The sequence below is a fragment of the Stigmatopora argus genome, chromosome 4 (assembly GCF_051989625.1).
Source record: "Stigmatopora argus isolate UIUO_Sarg chromosome 4, RoL_Sarg_1.0, whole genome shotgun sequence".
Classification (NCBI taxonomy): Eukaryota; Metazoa; Chordata; class Actinopteri; order Syngnathiformes; family Syngnathidae; genus Stigmatopora; species Stigmatopora argus.
Window position 1 is genome coordinate 11237126 of NC_135390.1, and position 20632 is coordinate 11257757.

General features: G+C 37.6%; 2 protein-coding genes across 5 annotated transcripts; one reads left to right on the forward strand and one right to left on the reverse strand.

Moving 5' to 3' along the window:
• Positions 1–123: 123 nt before the first annotated feature.
• Positions 124–3620, reverse strand: cmc1 (C-x(9)-C motif containing 1). 2 transcript variants are annotated; one of them, XM_077597923.1, is made up of 4 exons: positions 3457–3620; positions 3083–3175; positions 718–808; positions 124–589 (listed from the first exon to the last, which is right to left on the reverse strand). In XM_077597923.1, exons 1-4 carry the CDS (start codon positions 3473–3475, stop codon positions 469–471), a joined length of 324 nt encoding a protein of 107 aa, XP_077454049.1. In that variant the 5' UTR covers positions 3476–3620; the 3' UTR covers positions 124–468. The 2 variants fall into 2 exon arrangements, with proteins under 2 accessions (XP_077454049.1, XP_077454050.1); XM_077597924.1 differs by lacking the exon at positions 3457–3620 and adding an exon at positions 3249–3444.
• An 11453-nt stretch (positions 3621–15073) lies between these two features.
• Positions 15074–19813, forward strand: eomesb (eomesodermin homolog b). Of its 3 annotated transcripts, none has more exons than XM_077598680.1 (8): positions 15074–15199; positions 15395–15515; positions 15987–16579; positions 16916–17070; positions 17147–17268; positions 17801–17959; positions 18073–18134; positions 18627–19813. In XM_077598680.1, the coding sequence occupies exons 3-8, from the start codon at positions 16062–16064 to the stop codon at positions 19399–19401; spliced, it is 1791 nt and encodes a 596-aa protein (XP_077454806.1). In that variant the 5' UTR covers positions 15074–15199; positions 15395–15515; positions 15987–16061; the 3' UTR covers positions 19402–19813. The 3 variants fall into 3 exon arrangements, with proteins under 3 accessions (XP_077454806.1, XP_077454807.1, XP_077454805.1); XM_077598681.1 differs by lacking the exon at positions 15395–15515 and having other exon boundaries at positions 15092–15199; positions 15987–16168; positions 16280–16579; XM_077598679.1 differs by lacking the exon at positions 15395–15515 and having other exon boundaries at positions 15092–15199.
• Positions 19814–20632: the final 819 nt, after the last annotated feature.

The window sequence follows — 20632 nt, forward strand, 5'->3', positions numbered from 1 at the left end:
AAATGGAAATAGCTTCAACTTTCAAGACATCTAAAACTAGATGACTTAACGGTATGTGTAAATGATAGTGTGAAGTCAAAAGTAATATCTAAATGAGTCATTGAACAGAAGGATAACCACATCTGAATTTGTAGTCATTTAATCATAATTTAGTAGTTTTTACATCATGTAAGTCAAAGTATATGTATGTATGGAAAATAACTTTACAGGATGATAACTTTACATAGAATAGGCCAAAACAGAAGCATTAAGCTTTTTTTGCTTGTTTTTACTATCAGTAATGTTATTTTTTTATCCACACAGGCAGGCAACAAAGAGAAAACCCATCCTATATAAAACAGTAGGTAATTTTTTTGTTTAATACCGTTTGTAGATCTTTGAATAAACTTCATATTTTCTCAATACTCTCGGTGGACTGACTATCCACGTTTAGGGAGGAAAAAAACAATCAAATGTGTCATCTAATGTTTACATGCTGGTTGGGATCTTTTGCGTTCTATTCTTTGCAGGGATGCCCGTCCTCTCAAATTCCATTTTTTCCTGGATGTATTCCTGTTTACAAATTTCAAAAAACTCAGGATCCCTGTAGCTGGTGAAAGACAAAAGGAATAAGATATTGATAAAAAAAATTCTTCTAACAGTGGTTTAATGTAAACCTGAAGAGTGTTCCATAACAAAAGGTATACACAATATGAAAATAAATTGATAAGTACTCACTATTGTGTCAGACACTCCTTCAGGGCGGCATTTTCCTCTCGACACTTGAGCACCATGAAAAAGCCTGATTCTTTGCAGCAATGGTTGAAAGCTGGGAAGAAAAGGAGGTGGCAGAAAGGGAGATTAGAAGTCATCAGAACATAAAATTTAAACATCAAGCGGCACTAGTAAATAGTTCCATTCATGACTAAAGTAAGGCTTCTTTTAAAGGAGCGGACTAAACAGGCATCAACATGATTACCATCATCAGTGAAATCAGTATGGTTATCACACAGACACCTTCATCAGGATGTGTATATGAACACAGTCTAAAACCAATTTAGAAGAGCAGAACAGTGCAACTAATCTAATCAAGCAGTGCCTCTCCCACATCCCATGGTGCTAAAAGAGGATTGCCTCTCTGCTCAGTGGCTTTATACCAGTCTGCTTCTAAAGAAACCCCTCATCTCACTGTCACTTGGCAAGGCTTCCACCAGTGACGCTGAACAGTTAAAAAGCAGAAGCTTATATTTTGGCTAGATTAAGAGCATTGTAATGTAGGATGATCTTTTTGAATCTAACACTTCTTTAGCAGCAGATAAATAAATATGTGATGGGAAAATGAAATGACAATGGGATGCTTAGTTCCCATCTAGTACAAAGAAGCAGACAAAGGCCAAAAAGCAATGCCAAGTGTCCACTTATTTGTATAGGCAATCCAAATTTATCACAATTATGTCAAGGGACTCACTAACTAAACTAAACCGGACTCTAAATAAAACTGCACCGGCATAGACTGCAAAGACAAGACTCGATGCAGTATTTTCAACATGTTTGCCATCGCTGTTCTTTAAATGCTCTTAACAGAAATGCGCAATGTATCACAGTGCATCGCCAGTTAACAAAGTGATGGTTGAAAGATAAAGCGAAGATGTGAAAATGAGTAGGTCGAGAATCTTGACACAAAAGCACCCACTGAGTATGAACTGCCATTAAAACCACATAACCCATAGATGTTATCAACAAACAAATATTACACTAAACAATATGAACTCAGCTGCCTCTATTTGCATGCAGCTGATAGGAAAGCAGCCATCCTCTAAATTCATAATGGGGGAAAAAAAGAAACAAAACCAGCTGCACTCATTATAGTTCGGGGACGAGATGATCATAAATCACAACCATGTTTATTGAAATTGTGATTATAAGTGGACTGAGGGCTTACATTTCAAAAATGAATTTTATTTTTTACATCTTAAAAGATGCAAAGCCTTCAGTCTTGATAACCAATGAATGTCATATCTTATTATGAAGGGTTTTCAAAAACAATAAAAAAAAAATCTGCACTCCCACTTTTAATTATATTACAAATGCATGACTTTCATGGTTCTCAGATGGTTCAAATTATAGCATATCAACATATTTTAATTGCTTGTTTGGCTTCATTATGCTAGAGTCAGAATGTCCAAAATGAGATAAAGCCATACAGGCAAAGCTCGAGGACATGTATATCAAAATAAGACAATATATAAAGTATATAAAAGCACTGTGTGTGCAATTTAAGACGGGATACAGACGGACATGGATACAATACCAGAGGAAGATAAGGTCCTAAAATGGTGGTGTTAGGAAATTATCTTTTCAAGAAAAAAACAAAAACAAAAATCCATTGATAGTTGACAGACATTTTGTTTCAACACAGTGACCAGAAAACTTAATGTAATAACCCTGAGCATCCAAATGATTAAATGCATGAAAGATTTGTTGATCAGTTTAGTCTGATTGTTTTTTAAATATTAAAATTATAATAATTTAGGTGGCGCAGTGGGGCGAGTGGTTAGTGCGTGGGCCTCACAGCTCTGGGGTCCTGGGTTCGAATCCAGGTCACCTCCACCTGTGTGGAGTTTGCATGTTCTCCCCGCCCCTGTGTGGTTTTTCTCCGGGTACTCCGGTTTCCTCCCACGTTCCAAAGTCTTGCATGGTAGGCTAATTGGACACTCTAAATTGCCCCTAGGTATGAGTGTGGGCGTGAATGGTTGTTTGTCTCCTTGTGCCCTGCGATCGGCTGGCCACCGATTCAGGGTGTCCCCCACCTCTGGCCCGGAGTCAGATGGGTTAGGCTCCAGCACCCCCCGTGACCCTAATGAGAATAAAGCGGCTCAGAAAATGAGATGAGATAATAATTTAGAAACACAGTGATGTCATGAATGAACGTATGCAAGAACAGGAAGACACACACTTAGGAAACTTTTTTTAAAATGTTGACTCTCATACGATAAACACATTTAAACTTTCTAAAATACATATTTTACTGTCAAACACGAAATGTTAGATCATCATATTAACATCCCACTGAGAAAACATCCTACACTACAAACATACACACCTTCAACTTTGTCGGCGCATCTTTCCTTGGCTTTTTCCCTCATCATTTTGGGGATGAGTACGTCCGTTTCTACATGTCTCAGATGGATCTCCTCTAGAGCAAAGGAAAACAACAGAAAATGACAATAATAATTGTAGTAGTTGTTGCTGCTGCTTCTGCTAACTACCTCTCTCCAGGCCGCCGTGCTAACCATTGTTTTAACAACATTCACTTCTTATAATCAGAAGCATTTTTGTGCAAAAAATGTGTAAAATATGCGTTGTCTCTTGCTTGAGATAGCAACCAAGCTTGCTGCAACGACGACTATTTGCCGAGTAGCTTACATGTGTAAGGACAAATAGGTCGGGCGAGTAATGGCCCAAATAATTGATTACCTGCTTTGGTTGCTTCCATTGTAGTAGAGCTTCTTATATCATGACAAAAGTCTTCCAATGTGACCTAACGAACGTGCGCGCATTGAGCTACTTCCGGTAGTGGTGAAGTTAAAAAATTAAAAACTACAAATCCCAGAAGCGCCTCACTGTACAACGAGACAGTGATATCCGCCCCACTGCAGTAAAATTGTCGGATCAAGATCACGCCACAAATTAGTAGTTGGGGGTTTGAACGTACCAGAAGTATTATTTACCTATTACTTATTTATTGATTTTTTAAAATGATTTATTAATTATGTTTCAGTTTGTTGGCTTCTTCTTTTATTTGTGCACTTCCCTAGTTATTTATGTTTTTGACTACTTATTATGGTGAAAATTTATTTATTTATGACTTATTTATTGATTGTTTATTGTTATTACTTATTGATTATTAATTTGTCTGCTTGTTTGTTTTGTTATTTGTTCACTTTGTAGTGAAGCTTTAAATGTCATTATCATAATGACAATAAAAGCTTTCAATTCAATTCAATTTTCCAAAGTATTTTGTGTTCACTGAAATGACGGCTAGTGTTTAGCGCATCGGCCACACAGTTCTGGGGTTGAGGGTTCAATCCTAGGTCGATCCTCACTGTTTGTTGTTTGCATGTTCTCCCCAGGCTTGTGTGGGTTTTCTCCGTGTACTCTGGTTCTCTCCCACATCTCAAAAACATGCATGGTGGGCTGGTTGAACACTCTAAACTTCCCCTAGGTATGAGTGTGAATGGTTGTCTGTTTCCTTGCGCCCTGCGATTGGCTGGCCACCGATTCAGGGTGTCCCCTACCTCGTGCTCGTAGTTAGCTGGGATAGGCTCCGGCACCCCTGCGACCCTTGTGAGGAGGATAAGCGGTTCAGAAAATGGATTAATCACATAATGTCATTAATTTTGCAACCTCAATTCAATTTTGGTGCATGCGTGTAAAATAATGTTTTTTACGTGTTCCAATCATGCCAAATAAATAAATCAGAATATGGATTCAACTAAATAACTATGGCGTGTTGTTCATAAAGACCCTCGTCATCGACAGCTACAGACATTTACAGTATATGTAGGTGTCTTATCAAATTCCCAAAGTTGATAATTGTGAATATTTGGAGAAAAAAAAGAAAGAAAGGGAAAACGAAATGAATTATTTAACACGAACACGTAAATATTGGCTACATGTAAACGTGGTCAGTGTGTTCAGCATTCCAGGGTTCCATGCTGATATTGCAGGACCATGGGCTGCCGTTTCTGATCCAAAATTCAAGCAGCAGGGCCCTTGAACCTGGCAGAAGGAGGTTAGCAAAGTTAAACCCCCTTACTACATGCCTCAGTGCCTTGGGCCCACGACCAGCTCGTCCAGCTGTCTATTGACATACAGAAAAATAAAGAAAGCCCCTGTCAGAAAATGTTGACGGGCCATTGCTACCAACAAGTCTTATCTTCAAAGTCTGGAAGAAAAATAAACAAAGGAACATTTTAATGGAATAAAGCCATTTGATATTAACTTTGTCCAATTTTAGGTTTCAGATCCCTCAGAAACCTAATAAGGACAAGGACTATCACAAATGGATGGATTTATCATTTAACGTTGAAAACTGTTTCTCTAGATTGAAATGAAGTTGCTCCATGACTTCAGGCTCTAGTCCACATGTGTCAAAGTGGCGGCCTGGGGGCCAAATCTGGCCCGCCGCATCATTTTGTGTGGACCGGGAAAGTAAATCATGAGTGCCGACTTTCTGTTTTAGGATCAAATTTAAATGAAGAGTAGAGATATATATTAAATTTCCTGATTTTCCCCCTTTTAAGTCAATAATTGTAATTTTTTTAATCATGTTTTTCTTTGTTTTCAGTTCAAAAATCATTTTGTGAAATCTTAAAATATATTTTAAAAAGCTAAAATAAACATTGTTTTAGATCTATAAAAAACGGAATATTCGGGGCTTTTAATCCAATTCTTTTAATCCATTTATTTTTAAAAAATCTAAATATTATATCTAAAATGGTCCGGCCCACGTGAAATCAAGTTGACGTTAAAGCGGCCCGTGAACCAACCCGAGTCTGACACCCTTGCTCTAGTCCTTCATATCCCGTCCTCAAGATTCAGTTGGCAGATGGGTTGTAGAGGTAAAACCATGGAGTGTATGTAAGCCCCAGCCATGGGGAGCTGCTTCAGGTCTGATAGAGGGCACATAATCCTGTGGTATGGGCAAAGGGATTACAAAACTCCAGATTTATAGATCCTGCTGTGGGACACCTAAGAAGGTCACCACTGAAAGATCTGGACATTTTTTGCTCAATACAGATCTTTGGGATGGGAATAAATTGCATGTTTGTTGGTTTTGTATTTTGGTGGTTAATTAAACATTTTTATGAATTAACGTAATCATTTTATACATGACTATATACACACACCATAATCATTAACATCAAATTAAACCTGGTGCATGATGACATATATTGGACCTATTTGGCGTAAAAGGCAGAATACTGAATAATTTCTGAGAATAATATTAATAGGTTTCCTACCAGATAATAAAGTGCACAATTAATGAACAAGAAAATTGTAATGAGGCCACCTCGCGGTGTAGTGGTTCACCCACCTGAATTCGGTGCGGGCAGGCGCGGGCTCTATTCCCACGGGTGGCGCATGATTGCGAGTGTGGATGGTCGTTTGTCTATTTGCGTGCCCTACAACTGACTGGCGACCAGTCTAGGGTCTAGTCTGCCTTTTGCCTGACAACAGCTGGGTTAGGCTCCAGGAACCCCCGCAACCCTTCCGAGGATGGGCAGTATGGAAGATGAACAAAAGAATGAATGTTAATTGTAATAAATAAGTAACACTTGATTATAGGGCACATTTGTGCATCAATGTACTGTATTTGACATTTTTAAAAATATATTTTAACATTGTAATTAGGGTGTAATTTATTTATTAATTCACCATTTATTTATATTTTTCATAGGTTTGATGAATGTCTGCCTTGAGCACTTTAGTGGAGCAGTATAATGCAGTTATTTTCCAATAAAATAGGTTCATAGGTCATTCAACCCAACCATATTTTATACCATTTCATGGATTTTGAAGTGCATGTATTTGAGCTTTTCCTACAATATATTTGTTCATTTGATTAAGAAAAAACATATTCCTGCCATGCCTGTTTTTTGTCATGCTGGCACCACCCGACTACTGTCAGAATGCATTTCCTCTCACGCAAGTGAAAGAGGCGGCCACTGCGCCACAATCTGTAGCCATTTCGCAGAACGACTAAACGCTTTGACACCAAGGTTTTTAATTAAAATTACATTAGAAGTAATCAACCGGAAGAGTAGTTAATAGACGACCTGAAACTTTACTGAATATACTGTGGTTTAAAGATATTAAGTATTGCCTATGTTTGAAGAATAACTTAACCTTTGACTTCTGATACTTGGGTTAAAAAATATTTCCTTTTTTAAAATTGTATATAAAGAATTACCCGTGATATTTCTTTTATTCGTTTTTGGATTACAATGCTGGTAGTCAAAATTGATGTTGGCTTAAATTGCCAGTTGCCATCACTTGTATTTGTTCTTTAGTAAGATTCTAAAGATGTATTGATTCATAAAGCTGCAACTGGTAAATAGTATATATTCTAGTTGGAGGCATTATTGTCATCCTCTTAATTTGTAGACAATCTTAATAAAAAAACGGTCACAACTCATCACAGCCTTATTTATCCTGTTCAGCATCTGACTAGCAGAAATCCTTGAAGAAATACGAAAGCTCTTGAAGAAATACTACAGCTTTTCTAGGAGGTGACATGAGAAGACCTTACCTTTCTCAGAGATCACTTGGAACAGCTTTTAGCGTATCACATTCAACTGAGTTTTTGGTTGAAGGTTAGTCTCTATTGAATATAGTATCAAGCAAAATATTGAAATATTTTGTTACCAAGACTAATAAATACTGTAAAAAAAAAATCAATTCCAGTGGTGTCGTTATATCATCAATATGAATGTGAAATTCATGCCCATAATGAGTGTGTATAAACTGTAGCTGGGCACAAAAACAATCTTTCTCAAAAGGGTGTAAGCAGAAATATAAAATGAATACATAAATTGATGTGATGGATAGGTGGTTGATTGAAAAGTGCAACACGTGCTGGTAGATAATGACAGTTGTGTCACGTTTACATCTGATTTCTTAACACTTTCATTGTACTCCTGTCAATACCATAGCTTTTCATAGATTAATAACCAAATAGTATTCTTGTTATCTTTATAAATACTCTGATAGAGAAGATCCTGTAGCTAATGGTCTATATGAAACGGGGCCTGTCTGGCTTTCACGTCGCATCTGTCAAAGAGTAAAATATTAACGAGAGAAGAAGGCTGTAGATAGGAGGGTACAAAGACCCTATTCGTTCTCACTTGAGGGCTCTCGCCCAGGTAATTATAAGCTTTATAAAAGTAAACCAGGAAAAGTGGCAGGAGCCCACCAAAAGAATTGACAGACGGGGGAAAGAAAATTACTTTTCCCCTCTGCCTTTGCTGTGTGCCCCCTTCAGCAAGATGAAGCAGCATTAGATGGAGGAGGCCATCTTCACAAGGCATCCTGGGACTTTTACGTGGAGGAAGTGCAGCCTTCCGCTCTTCTTGTGTTTCTCCTATTCATTAAGCAAGCCAGCTAACCTCTGATCATCTAACAATGACATGAGTTTCCCCCGTGCCTTTTTGGGTCCATCCTGATGGAAAGATGAAAAGCCTAGAGATAAAGAATTATGATGGAAGTAGCATTTGAATAGGAGTTTGGTATAGAACCCACTTGTACTAAGCAACATTAAAGAAAGAGAGCATCTTGTCATTTCATGTTTCCAGCCCCAACTCTCTCCCTTTTTCCTCCTTTCTTGGCGTCTATGCCCACATAGACCTCACTGTACTGATTGTCTGAATGCAGTTAATTATCGAAAAGGAAAAGTTTGTACCTGTTGAAAAGCTATCCTCAGTTACTTAGCTTGTTAATGGCAACAAAAAGCACCCATATAGCGGATGGTCAGAGGACACCACATGCTGCGGGGGCCTTTCAGACATGTCTCTAATAAGATTGCGCTCGTGAAAGCTCTTCTAAATGCACGCAGAGGAGAAAAAAGCAAGGTAGGAGGGAGAAAAGAAAAGAATGGGGGAGGAAGACATCTTTTTTTACCTACCCTTCTGTAATTACTACAAATGAATAAAAGGCTGAAGAAACGGTCATAAAGACTTTCCATTACGACAAAAAAAAATATCAAGAAGGTAAGGCATGTGATCGATATTTTTTTGACTTGATGAAATACGTGTTATAACATCACAGCAATAATAAGCCATTTGTGTGTGTATGTGTTCATTGGTTTTGTAGAATTACATTTAGGACTAAATGCTCAAAAACTCTGTTCAAGCTCAATGAAAAGAGCTGTTTTGTCTCCATTTTATTTGTGAGTGAGCATGCTTTAGTTGAATACTGGTTGTGTACAGATGCATGCTTAAGTCACTGAATAAAATTAGATATTCTAATACTCAGATCCTTGTGTATTACTGTCAAACAATTACGTTCGGCGGTTCATTTAAATAATATGTATCTGAAATCAGGAAGTATGGACAAAGAGGAATCTCCATTTTTATGTTCCCACAAGCATTGCATATACGTAGATGTTGTGCTACTTGATGAAGTCTCATCTCATCTCGTAAATGACCTGTGAATCATTTCACACTTACAGAAGGAGAGTCATGTAGTGCTGAAGATAGGGACGGATGTCAAGCTTGGCCCAATTTGCCTTGTCATAAAGCCATTCACACTTTAGGTTACATACACACGCCACACTTGCATTGTGCAAAATACCATAAATCCACTCGCTGGCTCCAAATGGCATATGCCTTTAAAATTTAAGTAAATGTACTACCAGATACCGGAAACATGGCTGAATAATTAAATATTCCATATTCAGCTGTCCTTATGGTGATTTGGACATGCTTTTCAATTCGGCAAATATCTTTGAAATTAAATTTGAATTGAGTGAATCAATTCCCTTTTTTCATATGATTATAAAACTCTAAATCGTGGACAAAAAAGGTACATTTAGCCTCTCAAATTAACTTCTCTCTGTTTTCCGTTGTAGCCTCCTCCTGCTTAGTTTGGGCTGATTTCTCAATGGTTAAATGACCCTACTTATAAAAGTACACCCAAACCAGATGATTTTTTTTAAACCTATATAGAAAACATTCCCAAAATGTTGCGCAAGAATACACATCTAGATGGCATCATATCTAATTGTGTCTAAATTAGGTGTACTAGATGTTCAAATTGCACAATAGGTTTAGGTCTACCCCTGTACACAAAACACAAATACTCTCAATATATTGTTTGTGAAATTATACTAAATCTGCAGCGAAATGCTTGCCTAAATAATAACACAATACAAGAAACAACATGTTTATTCAATGTGGACTCATTGAGAAGAAGTGGTACATGAGGGGGATATGGAGAATATACGCCTAAAGCCGGGGAAAGGTGCTAAAATATACAGCGAGAAAAACTCAATATGGCAACCGAGCAGCAAAAATGGGGTGGCATGCCAGAGTCGGTTTCTGTAGACAATAACAATTTTACACTCAGTATTGATATAGGTTTTCATCAGGAGAAATACATCAAGTGAAATATTGTTTACTAGAAAATGATTGTTTCTGTTATTAAAAATACAATATACAGGATATACAGGGCAACCCCTCACATCTGTCCTATAACACTGTCCCCCTCGATGTTTTTCTGATACGACCCCCTCTATTTAATACACCCACATACACACATAGAGCTACTCACATACACACACAGCATGGGGAGCAAAGAAGCCGCCAATCAATTATCGACCTCTTTATAGTATACGGCTCTCAACACCTCGTGTTATTCTATTAATGACTGGATTATGACACTGATTAAAATGCACTTAACCCATCCAAAGGAGCTGTAATTCACATCCAACAGAAGCCAATTAAGGAAAGTGGCCCGTCAAACATCGGAAAATGTCTGGACAAGATTGGCGGCGGGTGAAAATACAGAAAGGGTTCCCATTCACAGTAAGCCTTTAGCAAGGGATTATTTTTAATATGATCAGTACGGTACAGTGTGGTACATATGGTATGTTATTTTATATATATATATATATATATATATATATATATATATATATATATATATATATATATATATATATATATATATATATATATATATATATATATAATATAATATATTGAGATTATGCTGTTATATGTTATACTGTGGAGAAAACAGATTCAGATCAGCTATTGTATTAGGGGTATGTTTAACTTAAAATTATTTAAACATGCATGCAGAAACTGGCACTGTTTGAAGAACAACAGTGCATTTAAATGGTTTCAGTGGTAGGAAAATATCCAAACTGTTTTGGCTTCATTAATGTCACCCTTCTAGTCAATGAAATTTTGATCTTTTGTTGTGACAAGAAAGAATTCTAGAGCAAAGGGACTTTTGAGCACTTAACAATTCAACCCACACTTCCAAACTTCTACACTAAGCAGATTAATTAACTTTAAGGCTAATGCAGTACATCTGAACCATAAACATCTTGCAAATTACCTCAGGGGAAGTGATTACAACTGTGGAAAACAATAAATCTATCAATGAATCTAATGAAGCTTACACACCATCACTGGAATTTGATTCTTATTCTCGTTTGCGGAATGACAAAAGAATAGAAGGGGTTTATTGGTAAATTGTTAATCATAATGTGATACCACAGTCAGCAACTTTCCCTGTATAGAAGGGGGTGGGGGGAATATATGCCGATTATTTTGCCTGCCAATGAGAAAAGACCTGAAACAAATTCTTTTCCTCCAGAAAAGGAAAATAAAGCAAAGCCCGAAAAAGTCACTAATAGTCTTCAGATGGAAATTCATCTTTTATGAATTGCAAAACTGCACACACATTGAGTTGTTCATTTGAAATCAGTTCTATCACAGTATTGTAATTCAGCTTTTGTTGGCGTAGAACTACAGCGCATTTGTAGAGGTGTCAATATATTAGGCCACGCACGGGTAAAGAAATCCACATTAAAGTCATTGTTAAATGACGACATTGATGGTGTTGCGCAGATTTTTTTTTCTGATTTACAGAAAAAGCTTTGTCAATGGTAAGAAATGGAAGAGCTGATCAATTCTTGATTGCGAAACATATGTTATCTCATTCCTAGTGTAGAGGTCAAAAGGAGTAAAAGCAGTCCTTGACATGTTAAGTACTTAAGTAATTTACCATGGACCTGCCTCAAAGAAACACGTATGCATCCAAACAACATGGGCGTTCTTAGGGTTTTGCTTTTATGTTATTGGCAACATAGAAGTACTGTATGTTACTGTGACCTAAGATCAGCTTGCAACTGTTTAAACAGATTGGTGGGAAAGAGTTCTTAACAGTACAGACCGGGTGCTAATGAGGAGATGCGTTAACTAGGTCTCATTTGGCATTTTGTTGAGCCCTCTACATTTGGTGTCAGATTAGTGGCTATGGTAGTCATGATTCTTGGCTGAGGAAAGTTGAGAAATCTTAGATGGGATGTATGTTGTCATCAAACTAAACTTATGGGTTAGAAGCAGCGACTGAATTTCAAACAGATTGCAAACGATCAGGAATTCTCGATTTCTTTACAACAAAAGAGAGCTACTTAGAGAGTGGGAAGAAGGCATTATCAATCATGTCTGTAACAACCGATGATGGGCAAATGATAAACATTCAGTAAATGTTTTAGTAGCACAATTTTCAACATAACACATTTTATTTTCAAAATATCAACTGTACAGTAGTTCTTAGGTGGTGCTCTATCTGAATTGGCCCCTTGAACCTAGCAGCACTAATTGGTTAATCAAAACTAACCAGATAAGACTTAATCTGTTTGCTGTATTTGTATAGGGTTAGTCTGGAAAAAAGCCTTTCAGTATAAAGTCATGCAAACAGGATCTCATTAGCAAATGTAAATTAGAAAACACTGAATCTTTGCGGAGAGGCAGAAGTGTATCTCCGTGGGATAGCTGGAACATGTCAACTCACCAAAGCGCCCCCACACTGAGCACCAAATGTGATGGTACTGTTCCTGCTGCAGCTCTTAACAGGATGTGGAACCCCACTATATAAATATCAGATCTAGAAATGGTTTTGATAACCTTGAATTCTTACATATGACATTGTGAATTCAGCATTTGCATACTTCTGAGAACTAATTTCTTAAATAGTAGATATTTTGTTAATTGCATCTAAATAGCACAGGGGCTAGCAAGGGTATGTTATGAGATAAGGATGCACATTCAGTATAATATGTATACTGAAAACATCCAACTAAAATGCTACTTTTATTTTAAAAAGTGAACATATTAAAAGTTCTTTTTAATAATGCATGTTTAGTTATGTCTTTTCTGCTGAGACATTTTTTATTTCTTCATTGCATATATTTGAGCCAATATTTTCAATTTTACTGCAAATAGGACAGGCTGGCCTTAAGAGGAGACGCAGTCCAACTCAAAAGCGATATTTAATTAGGTTTAATGTCTGTTTATTTGTGGCAGGGGCATTTCCTCTCAAAGTGAGAAAGATGGATTGTCAGAGCCAGTCAATCTTTTGTCCAATTGGCCACTCTGTGCTGACATCAAGAGCAGTGGACTGAGTTTCTGTCATGGCTTGCGGCCAACGGACCTTCTGCTATCAGATGGGGAGCAGTGGCCCGGGACAGCACGCTGATGGCCAGGTCACCCTCCTCTCCGGCCTGCCTGGTATGAACGCTGCGGGAGTGGGAAGCCGGCAGGATGGCTCAGTGTCAGAGAGAAGCCTTTAGATGTGTCAAAAAGCAAACACAGCTAGGGCAAGATGTTCAGAGAGGCCACTCGCAACCCTCATTTTACACCCAAATCAGTAAAACTGGTTCATTTAAAAATGATTCGATGATATACAGTGATCAACAGCCTATGGCAGTAAAGTGAATCACTTTGACATCTGGGATATCACTAATACATTTAGTGTCGTTGTTTTTTTGCTTCCTATGGATTTTAGAATCCACTCCTAACAAGCTCTGTCTAGTCTGAAAGCAACCAAGCAGGTATATCGAACTATGCCTCAAAAACAATTGCAAATCCTGGAAATGTTAATTTTGCTGTACTTCATATATCTCAAAGAATATAAGATTTTGTATCAATTACATTCCTGTTAAAATATGTTGTTGTTCAGTCATTCTTGAACAATTCTGTTGAATGATTGAAAATTAAAATTACATTGTCAAAACTACTGCAAGTCCATTTCCCTTTCGAACTTGTTGCATTGAATTACTTCCCCATATCAAGATAATCAAAAATAGCTATTGGGAAAGTTACCTTATGCATTTTGTTAAGGTAAAGGAAACTAAACATTTTTGGAGAATTGAAAGTGAATCTTAGGTGAAGAATCTCTGTGGTTTTTACAGTAACTTTATTCATGACTTTCTGCAATACTCAAACTACTGCAGTCCTTTATCACTCAAAGCACACAAGCTTGTAAACATCGCATGAGACTGTTTGTCGTTGTAATAGTTTACCCAGAGAGTTGATTTGCCGTGTTTGATGTGAGATGTGTTTATTTCTGGGGTGTCGACCTGTTTCTCTAATCCTCTCACTGCCTTTCACATGCAAATGTCTCAAAACAAGCAAGATCAGCTGTAGCTCGTCTGGCCCTCAACTCTTGAGTGGAGTGCACAACTCAAAGGTGTCCCATTATCACACGAATGCAGAACGATTTGAACTCTCAATGTGGTTTGCTTTGAACTGGGGAAGTAGAGGAACCCGAGACTTGTGGAGGTGTCAGTGGAGGAAAATATGCCCATTTCCAACATTATCCATGAATTGTTATGTACCTTTCCAAAAAAGCTTTTTCATCTATAATAGTTTATTTTATTCTTCCCCCACCCCCTTGCGTCCAAAACAGGCCAGGTGATATTTAGCCTTTTTTTAAGTCCACGCGTAAAAGGGTGCACAGTGGTTTAAAAAAAGACCTGTTAGCATTCCACTCAATGGAATAATACAAAAATGCCAATTAAACAACAGATTTAGAGCACACTTTTCTGAGTCAGGTTTCAAATGAATGACTACAGTTTTCAATGTAAACATGACTTTTTGTATGACTTGGTTGTCTTTCCATGCCGAAGTTTTCCAGTTTCAAGTCTACTTCATTGACGATTGTTTTAATCCATAAAAAATCCCATTAGTAATCACAAATAACTTCCTTCCTCTGTAAGACAATTCTGTCTGTAATTTCTCTCTTGCAGTCTTGATTATTTATAATTATGATAAGGTAATTTACCGGGTATGGGTTCCATGTTGTTGATTAAAAAAAAACTTAAGTAATAAACAAAAGTAATATGAATAGAAAAATCTAATTTAGTGAGATTGGCACTGAAAATGAGAATAAACAAGAGTAAAGTCTCATGTCTATGGGTAAGCAGTCGTATTTCTCAGCATGTGATACAGAGGATCCCCTGCCCCTCCCCACAGAGACAGGCAAACCACTGATAATAAGCTGCTTGAATGGGAGCTGTGGCCACAAGGACAGAGCTAGTGATCCCATCCAATACAACCGCACGTCATGTAGAATGAAATCTTCCACATACCTACTATTTTTTTGAAGAACTGTCTACAGGACGTAAGGAAAATACCTGTTGGTAAGTTTATTTATCTGATATTGTATTGTTTTGTATGTTTTTGACAAATTAATCATTGATGTTCAAATTTAAAGACTGCGATTTAAGAAAAAAATTCACCAAGAAATTGATTTTTTTTCACTTTATTATATTTTGTATTTTATCTAAATTTCCTTGTGATACACGAATGCCTGTCTGATCTATGTAACATCACAGGTTTCTTCAAATGGAAAAATAATTGCCTATTTCCAGTTTTCACATCAGGCATCCCCTTGGGAAGCTGAATCGCATCAGAAAAGGAATAAATCAAAAATCATTAATTGAATGAATAATAAAGGTAGGGATTATCTACAGCATATAATTAGGGGAGAAACAGTGTGCGTGTGTTTGTGTTTTGAATCACTTGTGTTTATTATTGCTGGACCAGTGCAACTAAACAGATTACACGATTTTAAAAAATGGATGTTCAAGTTTGAATAAAATGTAGTGGTTTCTATCCTTGTCAGAAATCATTCTGGGTGAATTTTCATCATATTTCCTCCTAAATCTGAGAAAAGTTTATCATTTGTATTTGCCAAATCAGCATTGCACTATAATGAGTTCAAATTTGATATACTGTAATAAAGATGAAAAAAACATGAAAATGTAATTCATCTGATTTTAGAGCAGATCTAACACTTGAAATATTTAAAGTTTGACACTACATTTATTTTGATGGGTAGCAAAATAAAGAACTGGTTTGGTTTCGGTCCATTTTTCGTTTGGTATCAGCGTAAAGCCCCACCTTGATTGTTTTGGTCTCTCTCAGGTCCAAAGAACTGGTCTCCGAGGAAAAGTAGGCCCCCTACAATAACTTCATTTGGATCCAGTGAGCCAATTAAACATGCACGGTGCTGAAGGGAAAACGGATTCGTTTTCCTCCAAAGGCTCGGGGGAAGAGGGCTCCAAATCTCCGCTTCCAGGAGGAAAAGAGCCGACGCCTGACAGCCGGTACGGGGAGCATCGTTTCGGGCCGGAACGCTACTACATTCCGCCCTCTGCGCCGAAACCAACTACGGCAACTATGGACGCAACTACGCCCTGCTCTTTCATCCCATACAGCCCTGGTGGGGGCATTTACGCCCCGGCCAGCACAGCCAGGTACCCGACATCACTTCATTTGGGGTCCGTGGGGTTCTCCCCAACGACGGGCTCGCGCGGTCACTTCAGCCCGGCCTACCAAATCGGGCAGAGCCCCGGCTGCCTGTACCCGCCGTACGGTGGCTCAGGCCCGGCTCTCGGCAGCGTGGCCATCCCGGCGAACGGGCCGGCCACCAGGGCCCACGTCTACCTGTGCAACCGCCCTCTGTGGCTCAAATTCCACCGACATCAAACCGAGATGATCATCACCAAACAGGGCAGGTAAACGAAAAAACCCATTACATATGCATATGCGATAGATGGATTATGAGCTGTCTTTATTTTAGTTTGACTTTAACTTATTTAATAAGGGACAGCACATATTAAGTAACACATTCATATTCATGTTAATGAACATATTTGTAAGATTGTAGCCGATGGATAATTTCCATCTTTAGTCCCTTGACTTTTTTCCTTTTCTTTTTTTTTTTAAATTATGTTGAACAATTTGTTGAGTGAGTTGAGTTTATTGAGTGGGTTTATTAGATATACCTTGGATGGTATAATAAAGACTTGTGACTTGAATTTTGTGTTTATTATTATTATTATTTTTTGCAGGCGAATGTTTCCTTTTCTGAGTTTTAACATAGCGGGTCTGAGCCTGACTGCGCACTACAACGTGTTTGTGGAAGTGGCACTAGCTGATCCGAACCACTGGAGATTTCAAGGTGGCAAGTGGGTCACCTGTGGGAAGGCAGACAACAGCAGCCAAGGTAGGTGCCATTCACCAACGAGTCAAAAAGACGAAATTGCGCTTTAAATTAAATGTTGGATTTGTTTCATTTGTAGGAAACAAAGTTTACATCCACCCAGAGTCACCGAACACAGGGGCGCACTGGATGAGACAAGAAATTTCTTTTAGTAAATTGAAACTCACCAACAATAAAGGCACCAATCATAGCCTATCACAGGTAAATAAATCGCTCATCCATTTATAATGGTTACGATTTAATTGTTCATAATAATTTAAAAAATCATGTTGGTATAATCTAAGGTATTTTAACCTTAACTAGAACATATTTTGCATTAAGGAAAGTTTTATTCTTTTAAAAACATTCCAAACTATAAATGTCCAATATCTGCTTGGCTTCACGGTTTAATCATTTGTATAGACTATATTGATCCTTATTGTCACAATTAAATTACAAAGTGAATGCAACTTATTACTGACTTCTGATCTCTTTCACAAAGTTCTGAAACATCTAATCTACTGTTTTAAATGTTGTGTTTCAAAAATATTACAAAGTATGCCATAAATGTTCCATGTTTACCCTTTCTTCAGTAGCTGTCTGAATTTTACATTTATAGTACTCAAAATTATTTTTCCTGCAAATAATAAAACAAATGGTCAATTCAGACATTTCCATAGTTTCTGTCCCAATATGAGTGTAGTTAGAAATAAAATAATAAAATTGCTATCCTGTATTGTGTACATCTCTGTAGATGATCGTCCTGCAGTCCTTACACAAGTATCAGCCAAGGCTGCACATCGTGGAAGTGACTGAAGAGAGTGTGGAGGACATCAACACTGATGCAAAGACTCAGAGCTTCATCTTTCCAGAGACGCAATTCATAGCAGTTACTGCTTATCAGAACACTGATGTAAGGGAGGAAATATACTATATGCAATAAGAATAGAGTATTATTTTTCATATTTTCTGACATTTGCCATTTTATACTGTAATTTCTTACATTTTATTCTCTTCTTTGTGCAGATTACACAACTGAAAATAGACCACAACCCTTTTGCCAAAGGTTTCAGAGATAATTATGAATCGTGAGTATTGCTTTACATTCCCAAATATGGTTGAAAAACCCATTTTCCCTCAAGTTAAGGTAAAAGGTGCGTAATTTGTCATCTAAAATAAACACTATAGTTTCTGTGACATTATAAACACCTTACAATAGGTGACTTAATCAATTTAATCAGAATAAATTACATTTATTTAATAGTGTAGATTCATGGTTTCTTTGTAAACTGAGTACGATGAGGACATGAAGTATATTGTTCACTGTATATATCTATATATCTATATATATTTATACTGCATATTTTATATAAATATATTTATACTGCATATTATATATATATATATATATATATATATATATATATATATATATATATATATATATATATATATATATATATATATATATATCGTATATCGGTATCAAAATGATAAATAGAAATATTTTTGGCTCAGTTTAATTTCATGTCATCCCGAATATATTCACTGCATATTCATGAACATATATTTTTTTCTAGGATGTACACAGCACCAGAGAATGACCGCCTCACCCCTTCCCCAATCGACTCCCCGCGTGCCCCCCAGATTGTGCCAGGTGCCCGCTATACCATGCAGCCCCTCTTACAGGACCAGTTTGTCAACAACTTTACCCCAAACCGTTTCTACAATAGTGAGCGAGCCGTGCCTCAAACCGGCAGCCTCCTTTCACCTCAGTCAGAAGATGGCTGTTCACAGCGATGGTTTGTCACCTCCATGCAACATGGGACTGGCAACAGCACCAGCCACAGGTTGGACCTGACACCATACGAGGGGGATTACTCCAACAACTTGCTACCTTATGGTATCAAATCACTTTCCATGCAGACATCACACGGTCTAAGCTACTACCCAGATTCTGCTTTCAACAACATGTCAGCTGGATGGAGCGCCAGGGCAGCGTACCAGAGAAAGGTGACTCCAAGTCTGCCATGGTCACCGAAGCCCAGTCCCACTGCTGCTTTCCCAGAAGAATATGATAAGGGGAAGACTCAGTTAGAGGATGAGGGAAACAGTGGATGCCTGATATCCTCCTGGGCAGAAACACAGCCATCTTCGCTTTCTCTTGACAAAATTAATTCCTATACATCCCCTTGCAAACGAAGACGCTTGTCTCTTAACGGGCCAAGTGCAGATGAGTCGCCCGCCGACATTAAATGCGAGGACATAGTCTCAGTTGCAAATGGCTCCTATAGCAAGGAAACACCTTCATCTCGAGGAATGACTGCTTACCATTCCTTTTACACGAGTTGTTAAGCATTTTGTCACACTACATCCATTTTTTCTCTGCTGTGATGTTTTCTCTGTGTTCATGAGCAAATGCAATATTAAATACTTATTATTTAATATTTCTACTTGAAAGTAAAGACACAAAGTTATGACACAAAGTGTTATCTGTACTTTTCATGCGTTATTCTACTATTCCATGACTTGATTGACCGAATGGTTCCGGGCTATAGATTGTTCCTAAATATTTTCACTTGGCTCAATTTGTTTAACAATGTTCTGAAAGTCACATTCTACATACATTTCAGAATTTGCCTTTGCAATGAGCTTTTCTGATCAGAGATTATTTACTGAAGGGCAGTATAAAACTAACGCACTGTCAAGTGAGTGGAAAGTATGTTGCATACACTAAAACTGTGATTGCAATGTTGAATTGTTTGATATTAAAAAGCATTTTTCTTTTATGGAATAGGTGAGTGATTATTTTCCAAACAATTTTGCGTAAATGGTAGTTTTTTTGTGTGGAATAAGTCACAAACAAACATACGTTACACTAACAATAGTAAAATGGAGAACAGGCTAAATAGACATCTATTTTTTTAATGGATCTAATAGACATTTCTGAGTGACCCCAAACATTCAAAGCTAGAGCAGGGGTGCTCAACTCCAGGCCTCGATGGCTTCTATCCAGCCAGTTTTGCATGTCTACCCACACCAACACACCTGAATCAAATAATCAGTATTGTTATCAATCTTCTGGACAGCTTGTTGATGAGTTGATGAGCAAGCTCTGAAAGTATTGGACAGACAGACAGTCAGAAAAAGCAAAAACATACGATCACTGACAGATATTAAAAAACACAAACGCCTGATCTGGGACAATACTGTTAAATATGCTGATGCCACCTTAGTTTACTAATTCTTCCATCAAAAGCCCCTCTTCTACTGCAAGAATTTGTAAAAACAAACAAAAAAAAAACCCTCCAACAGACCAACAAGAGCTGGCTCTAGAGGTGTCTGTGTAGTTTCCTCAAGAAAAAGTGCATTTAGCCAAAGCACCTTCTCTGTGCCTCACATACCTGGAACTCATTTCCAATTAACATATGTGGACTCCTGTCTCTGAACCTCTTCGACAATAATCTTAAAACCTCGCTGTTAGATGAACAACATTGTGATCACAACGCTGCCTACAACTGTGCTACTTGTGTGTATGTCTCATCGTGCTCATTAACATTAATATATATTGTCCCTTCATTAAATA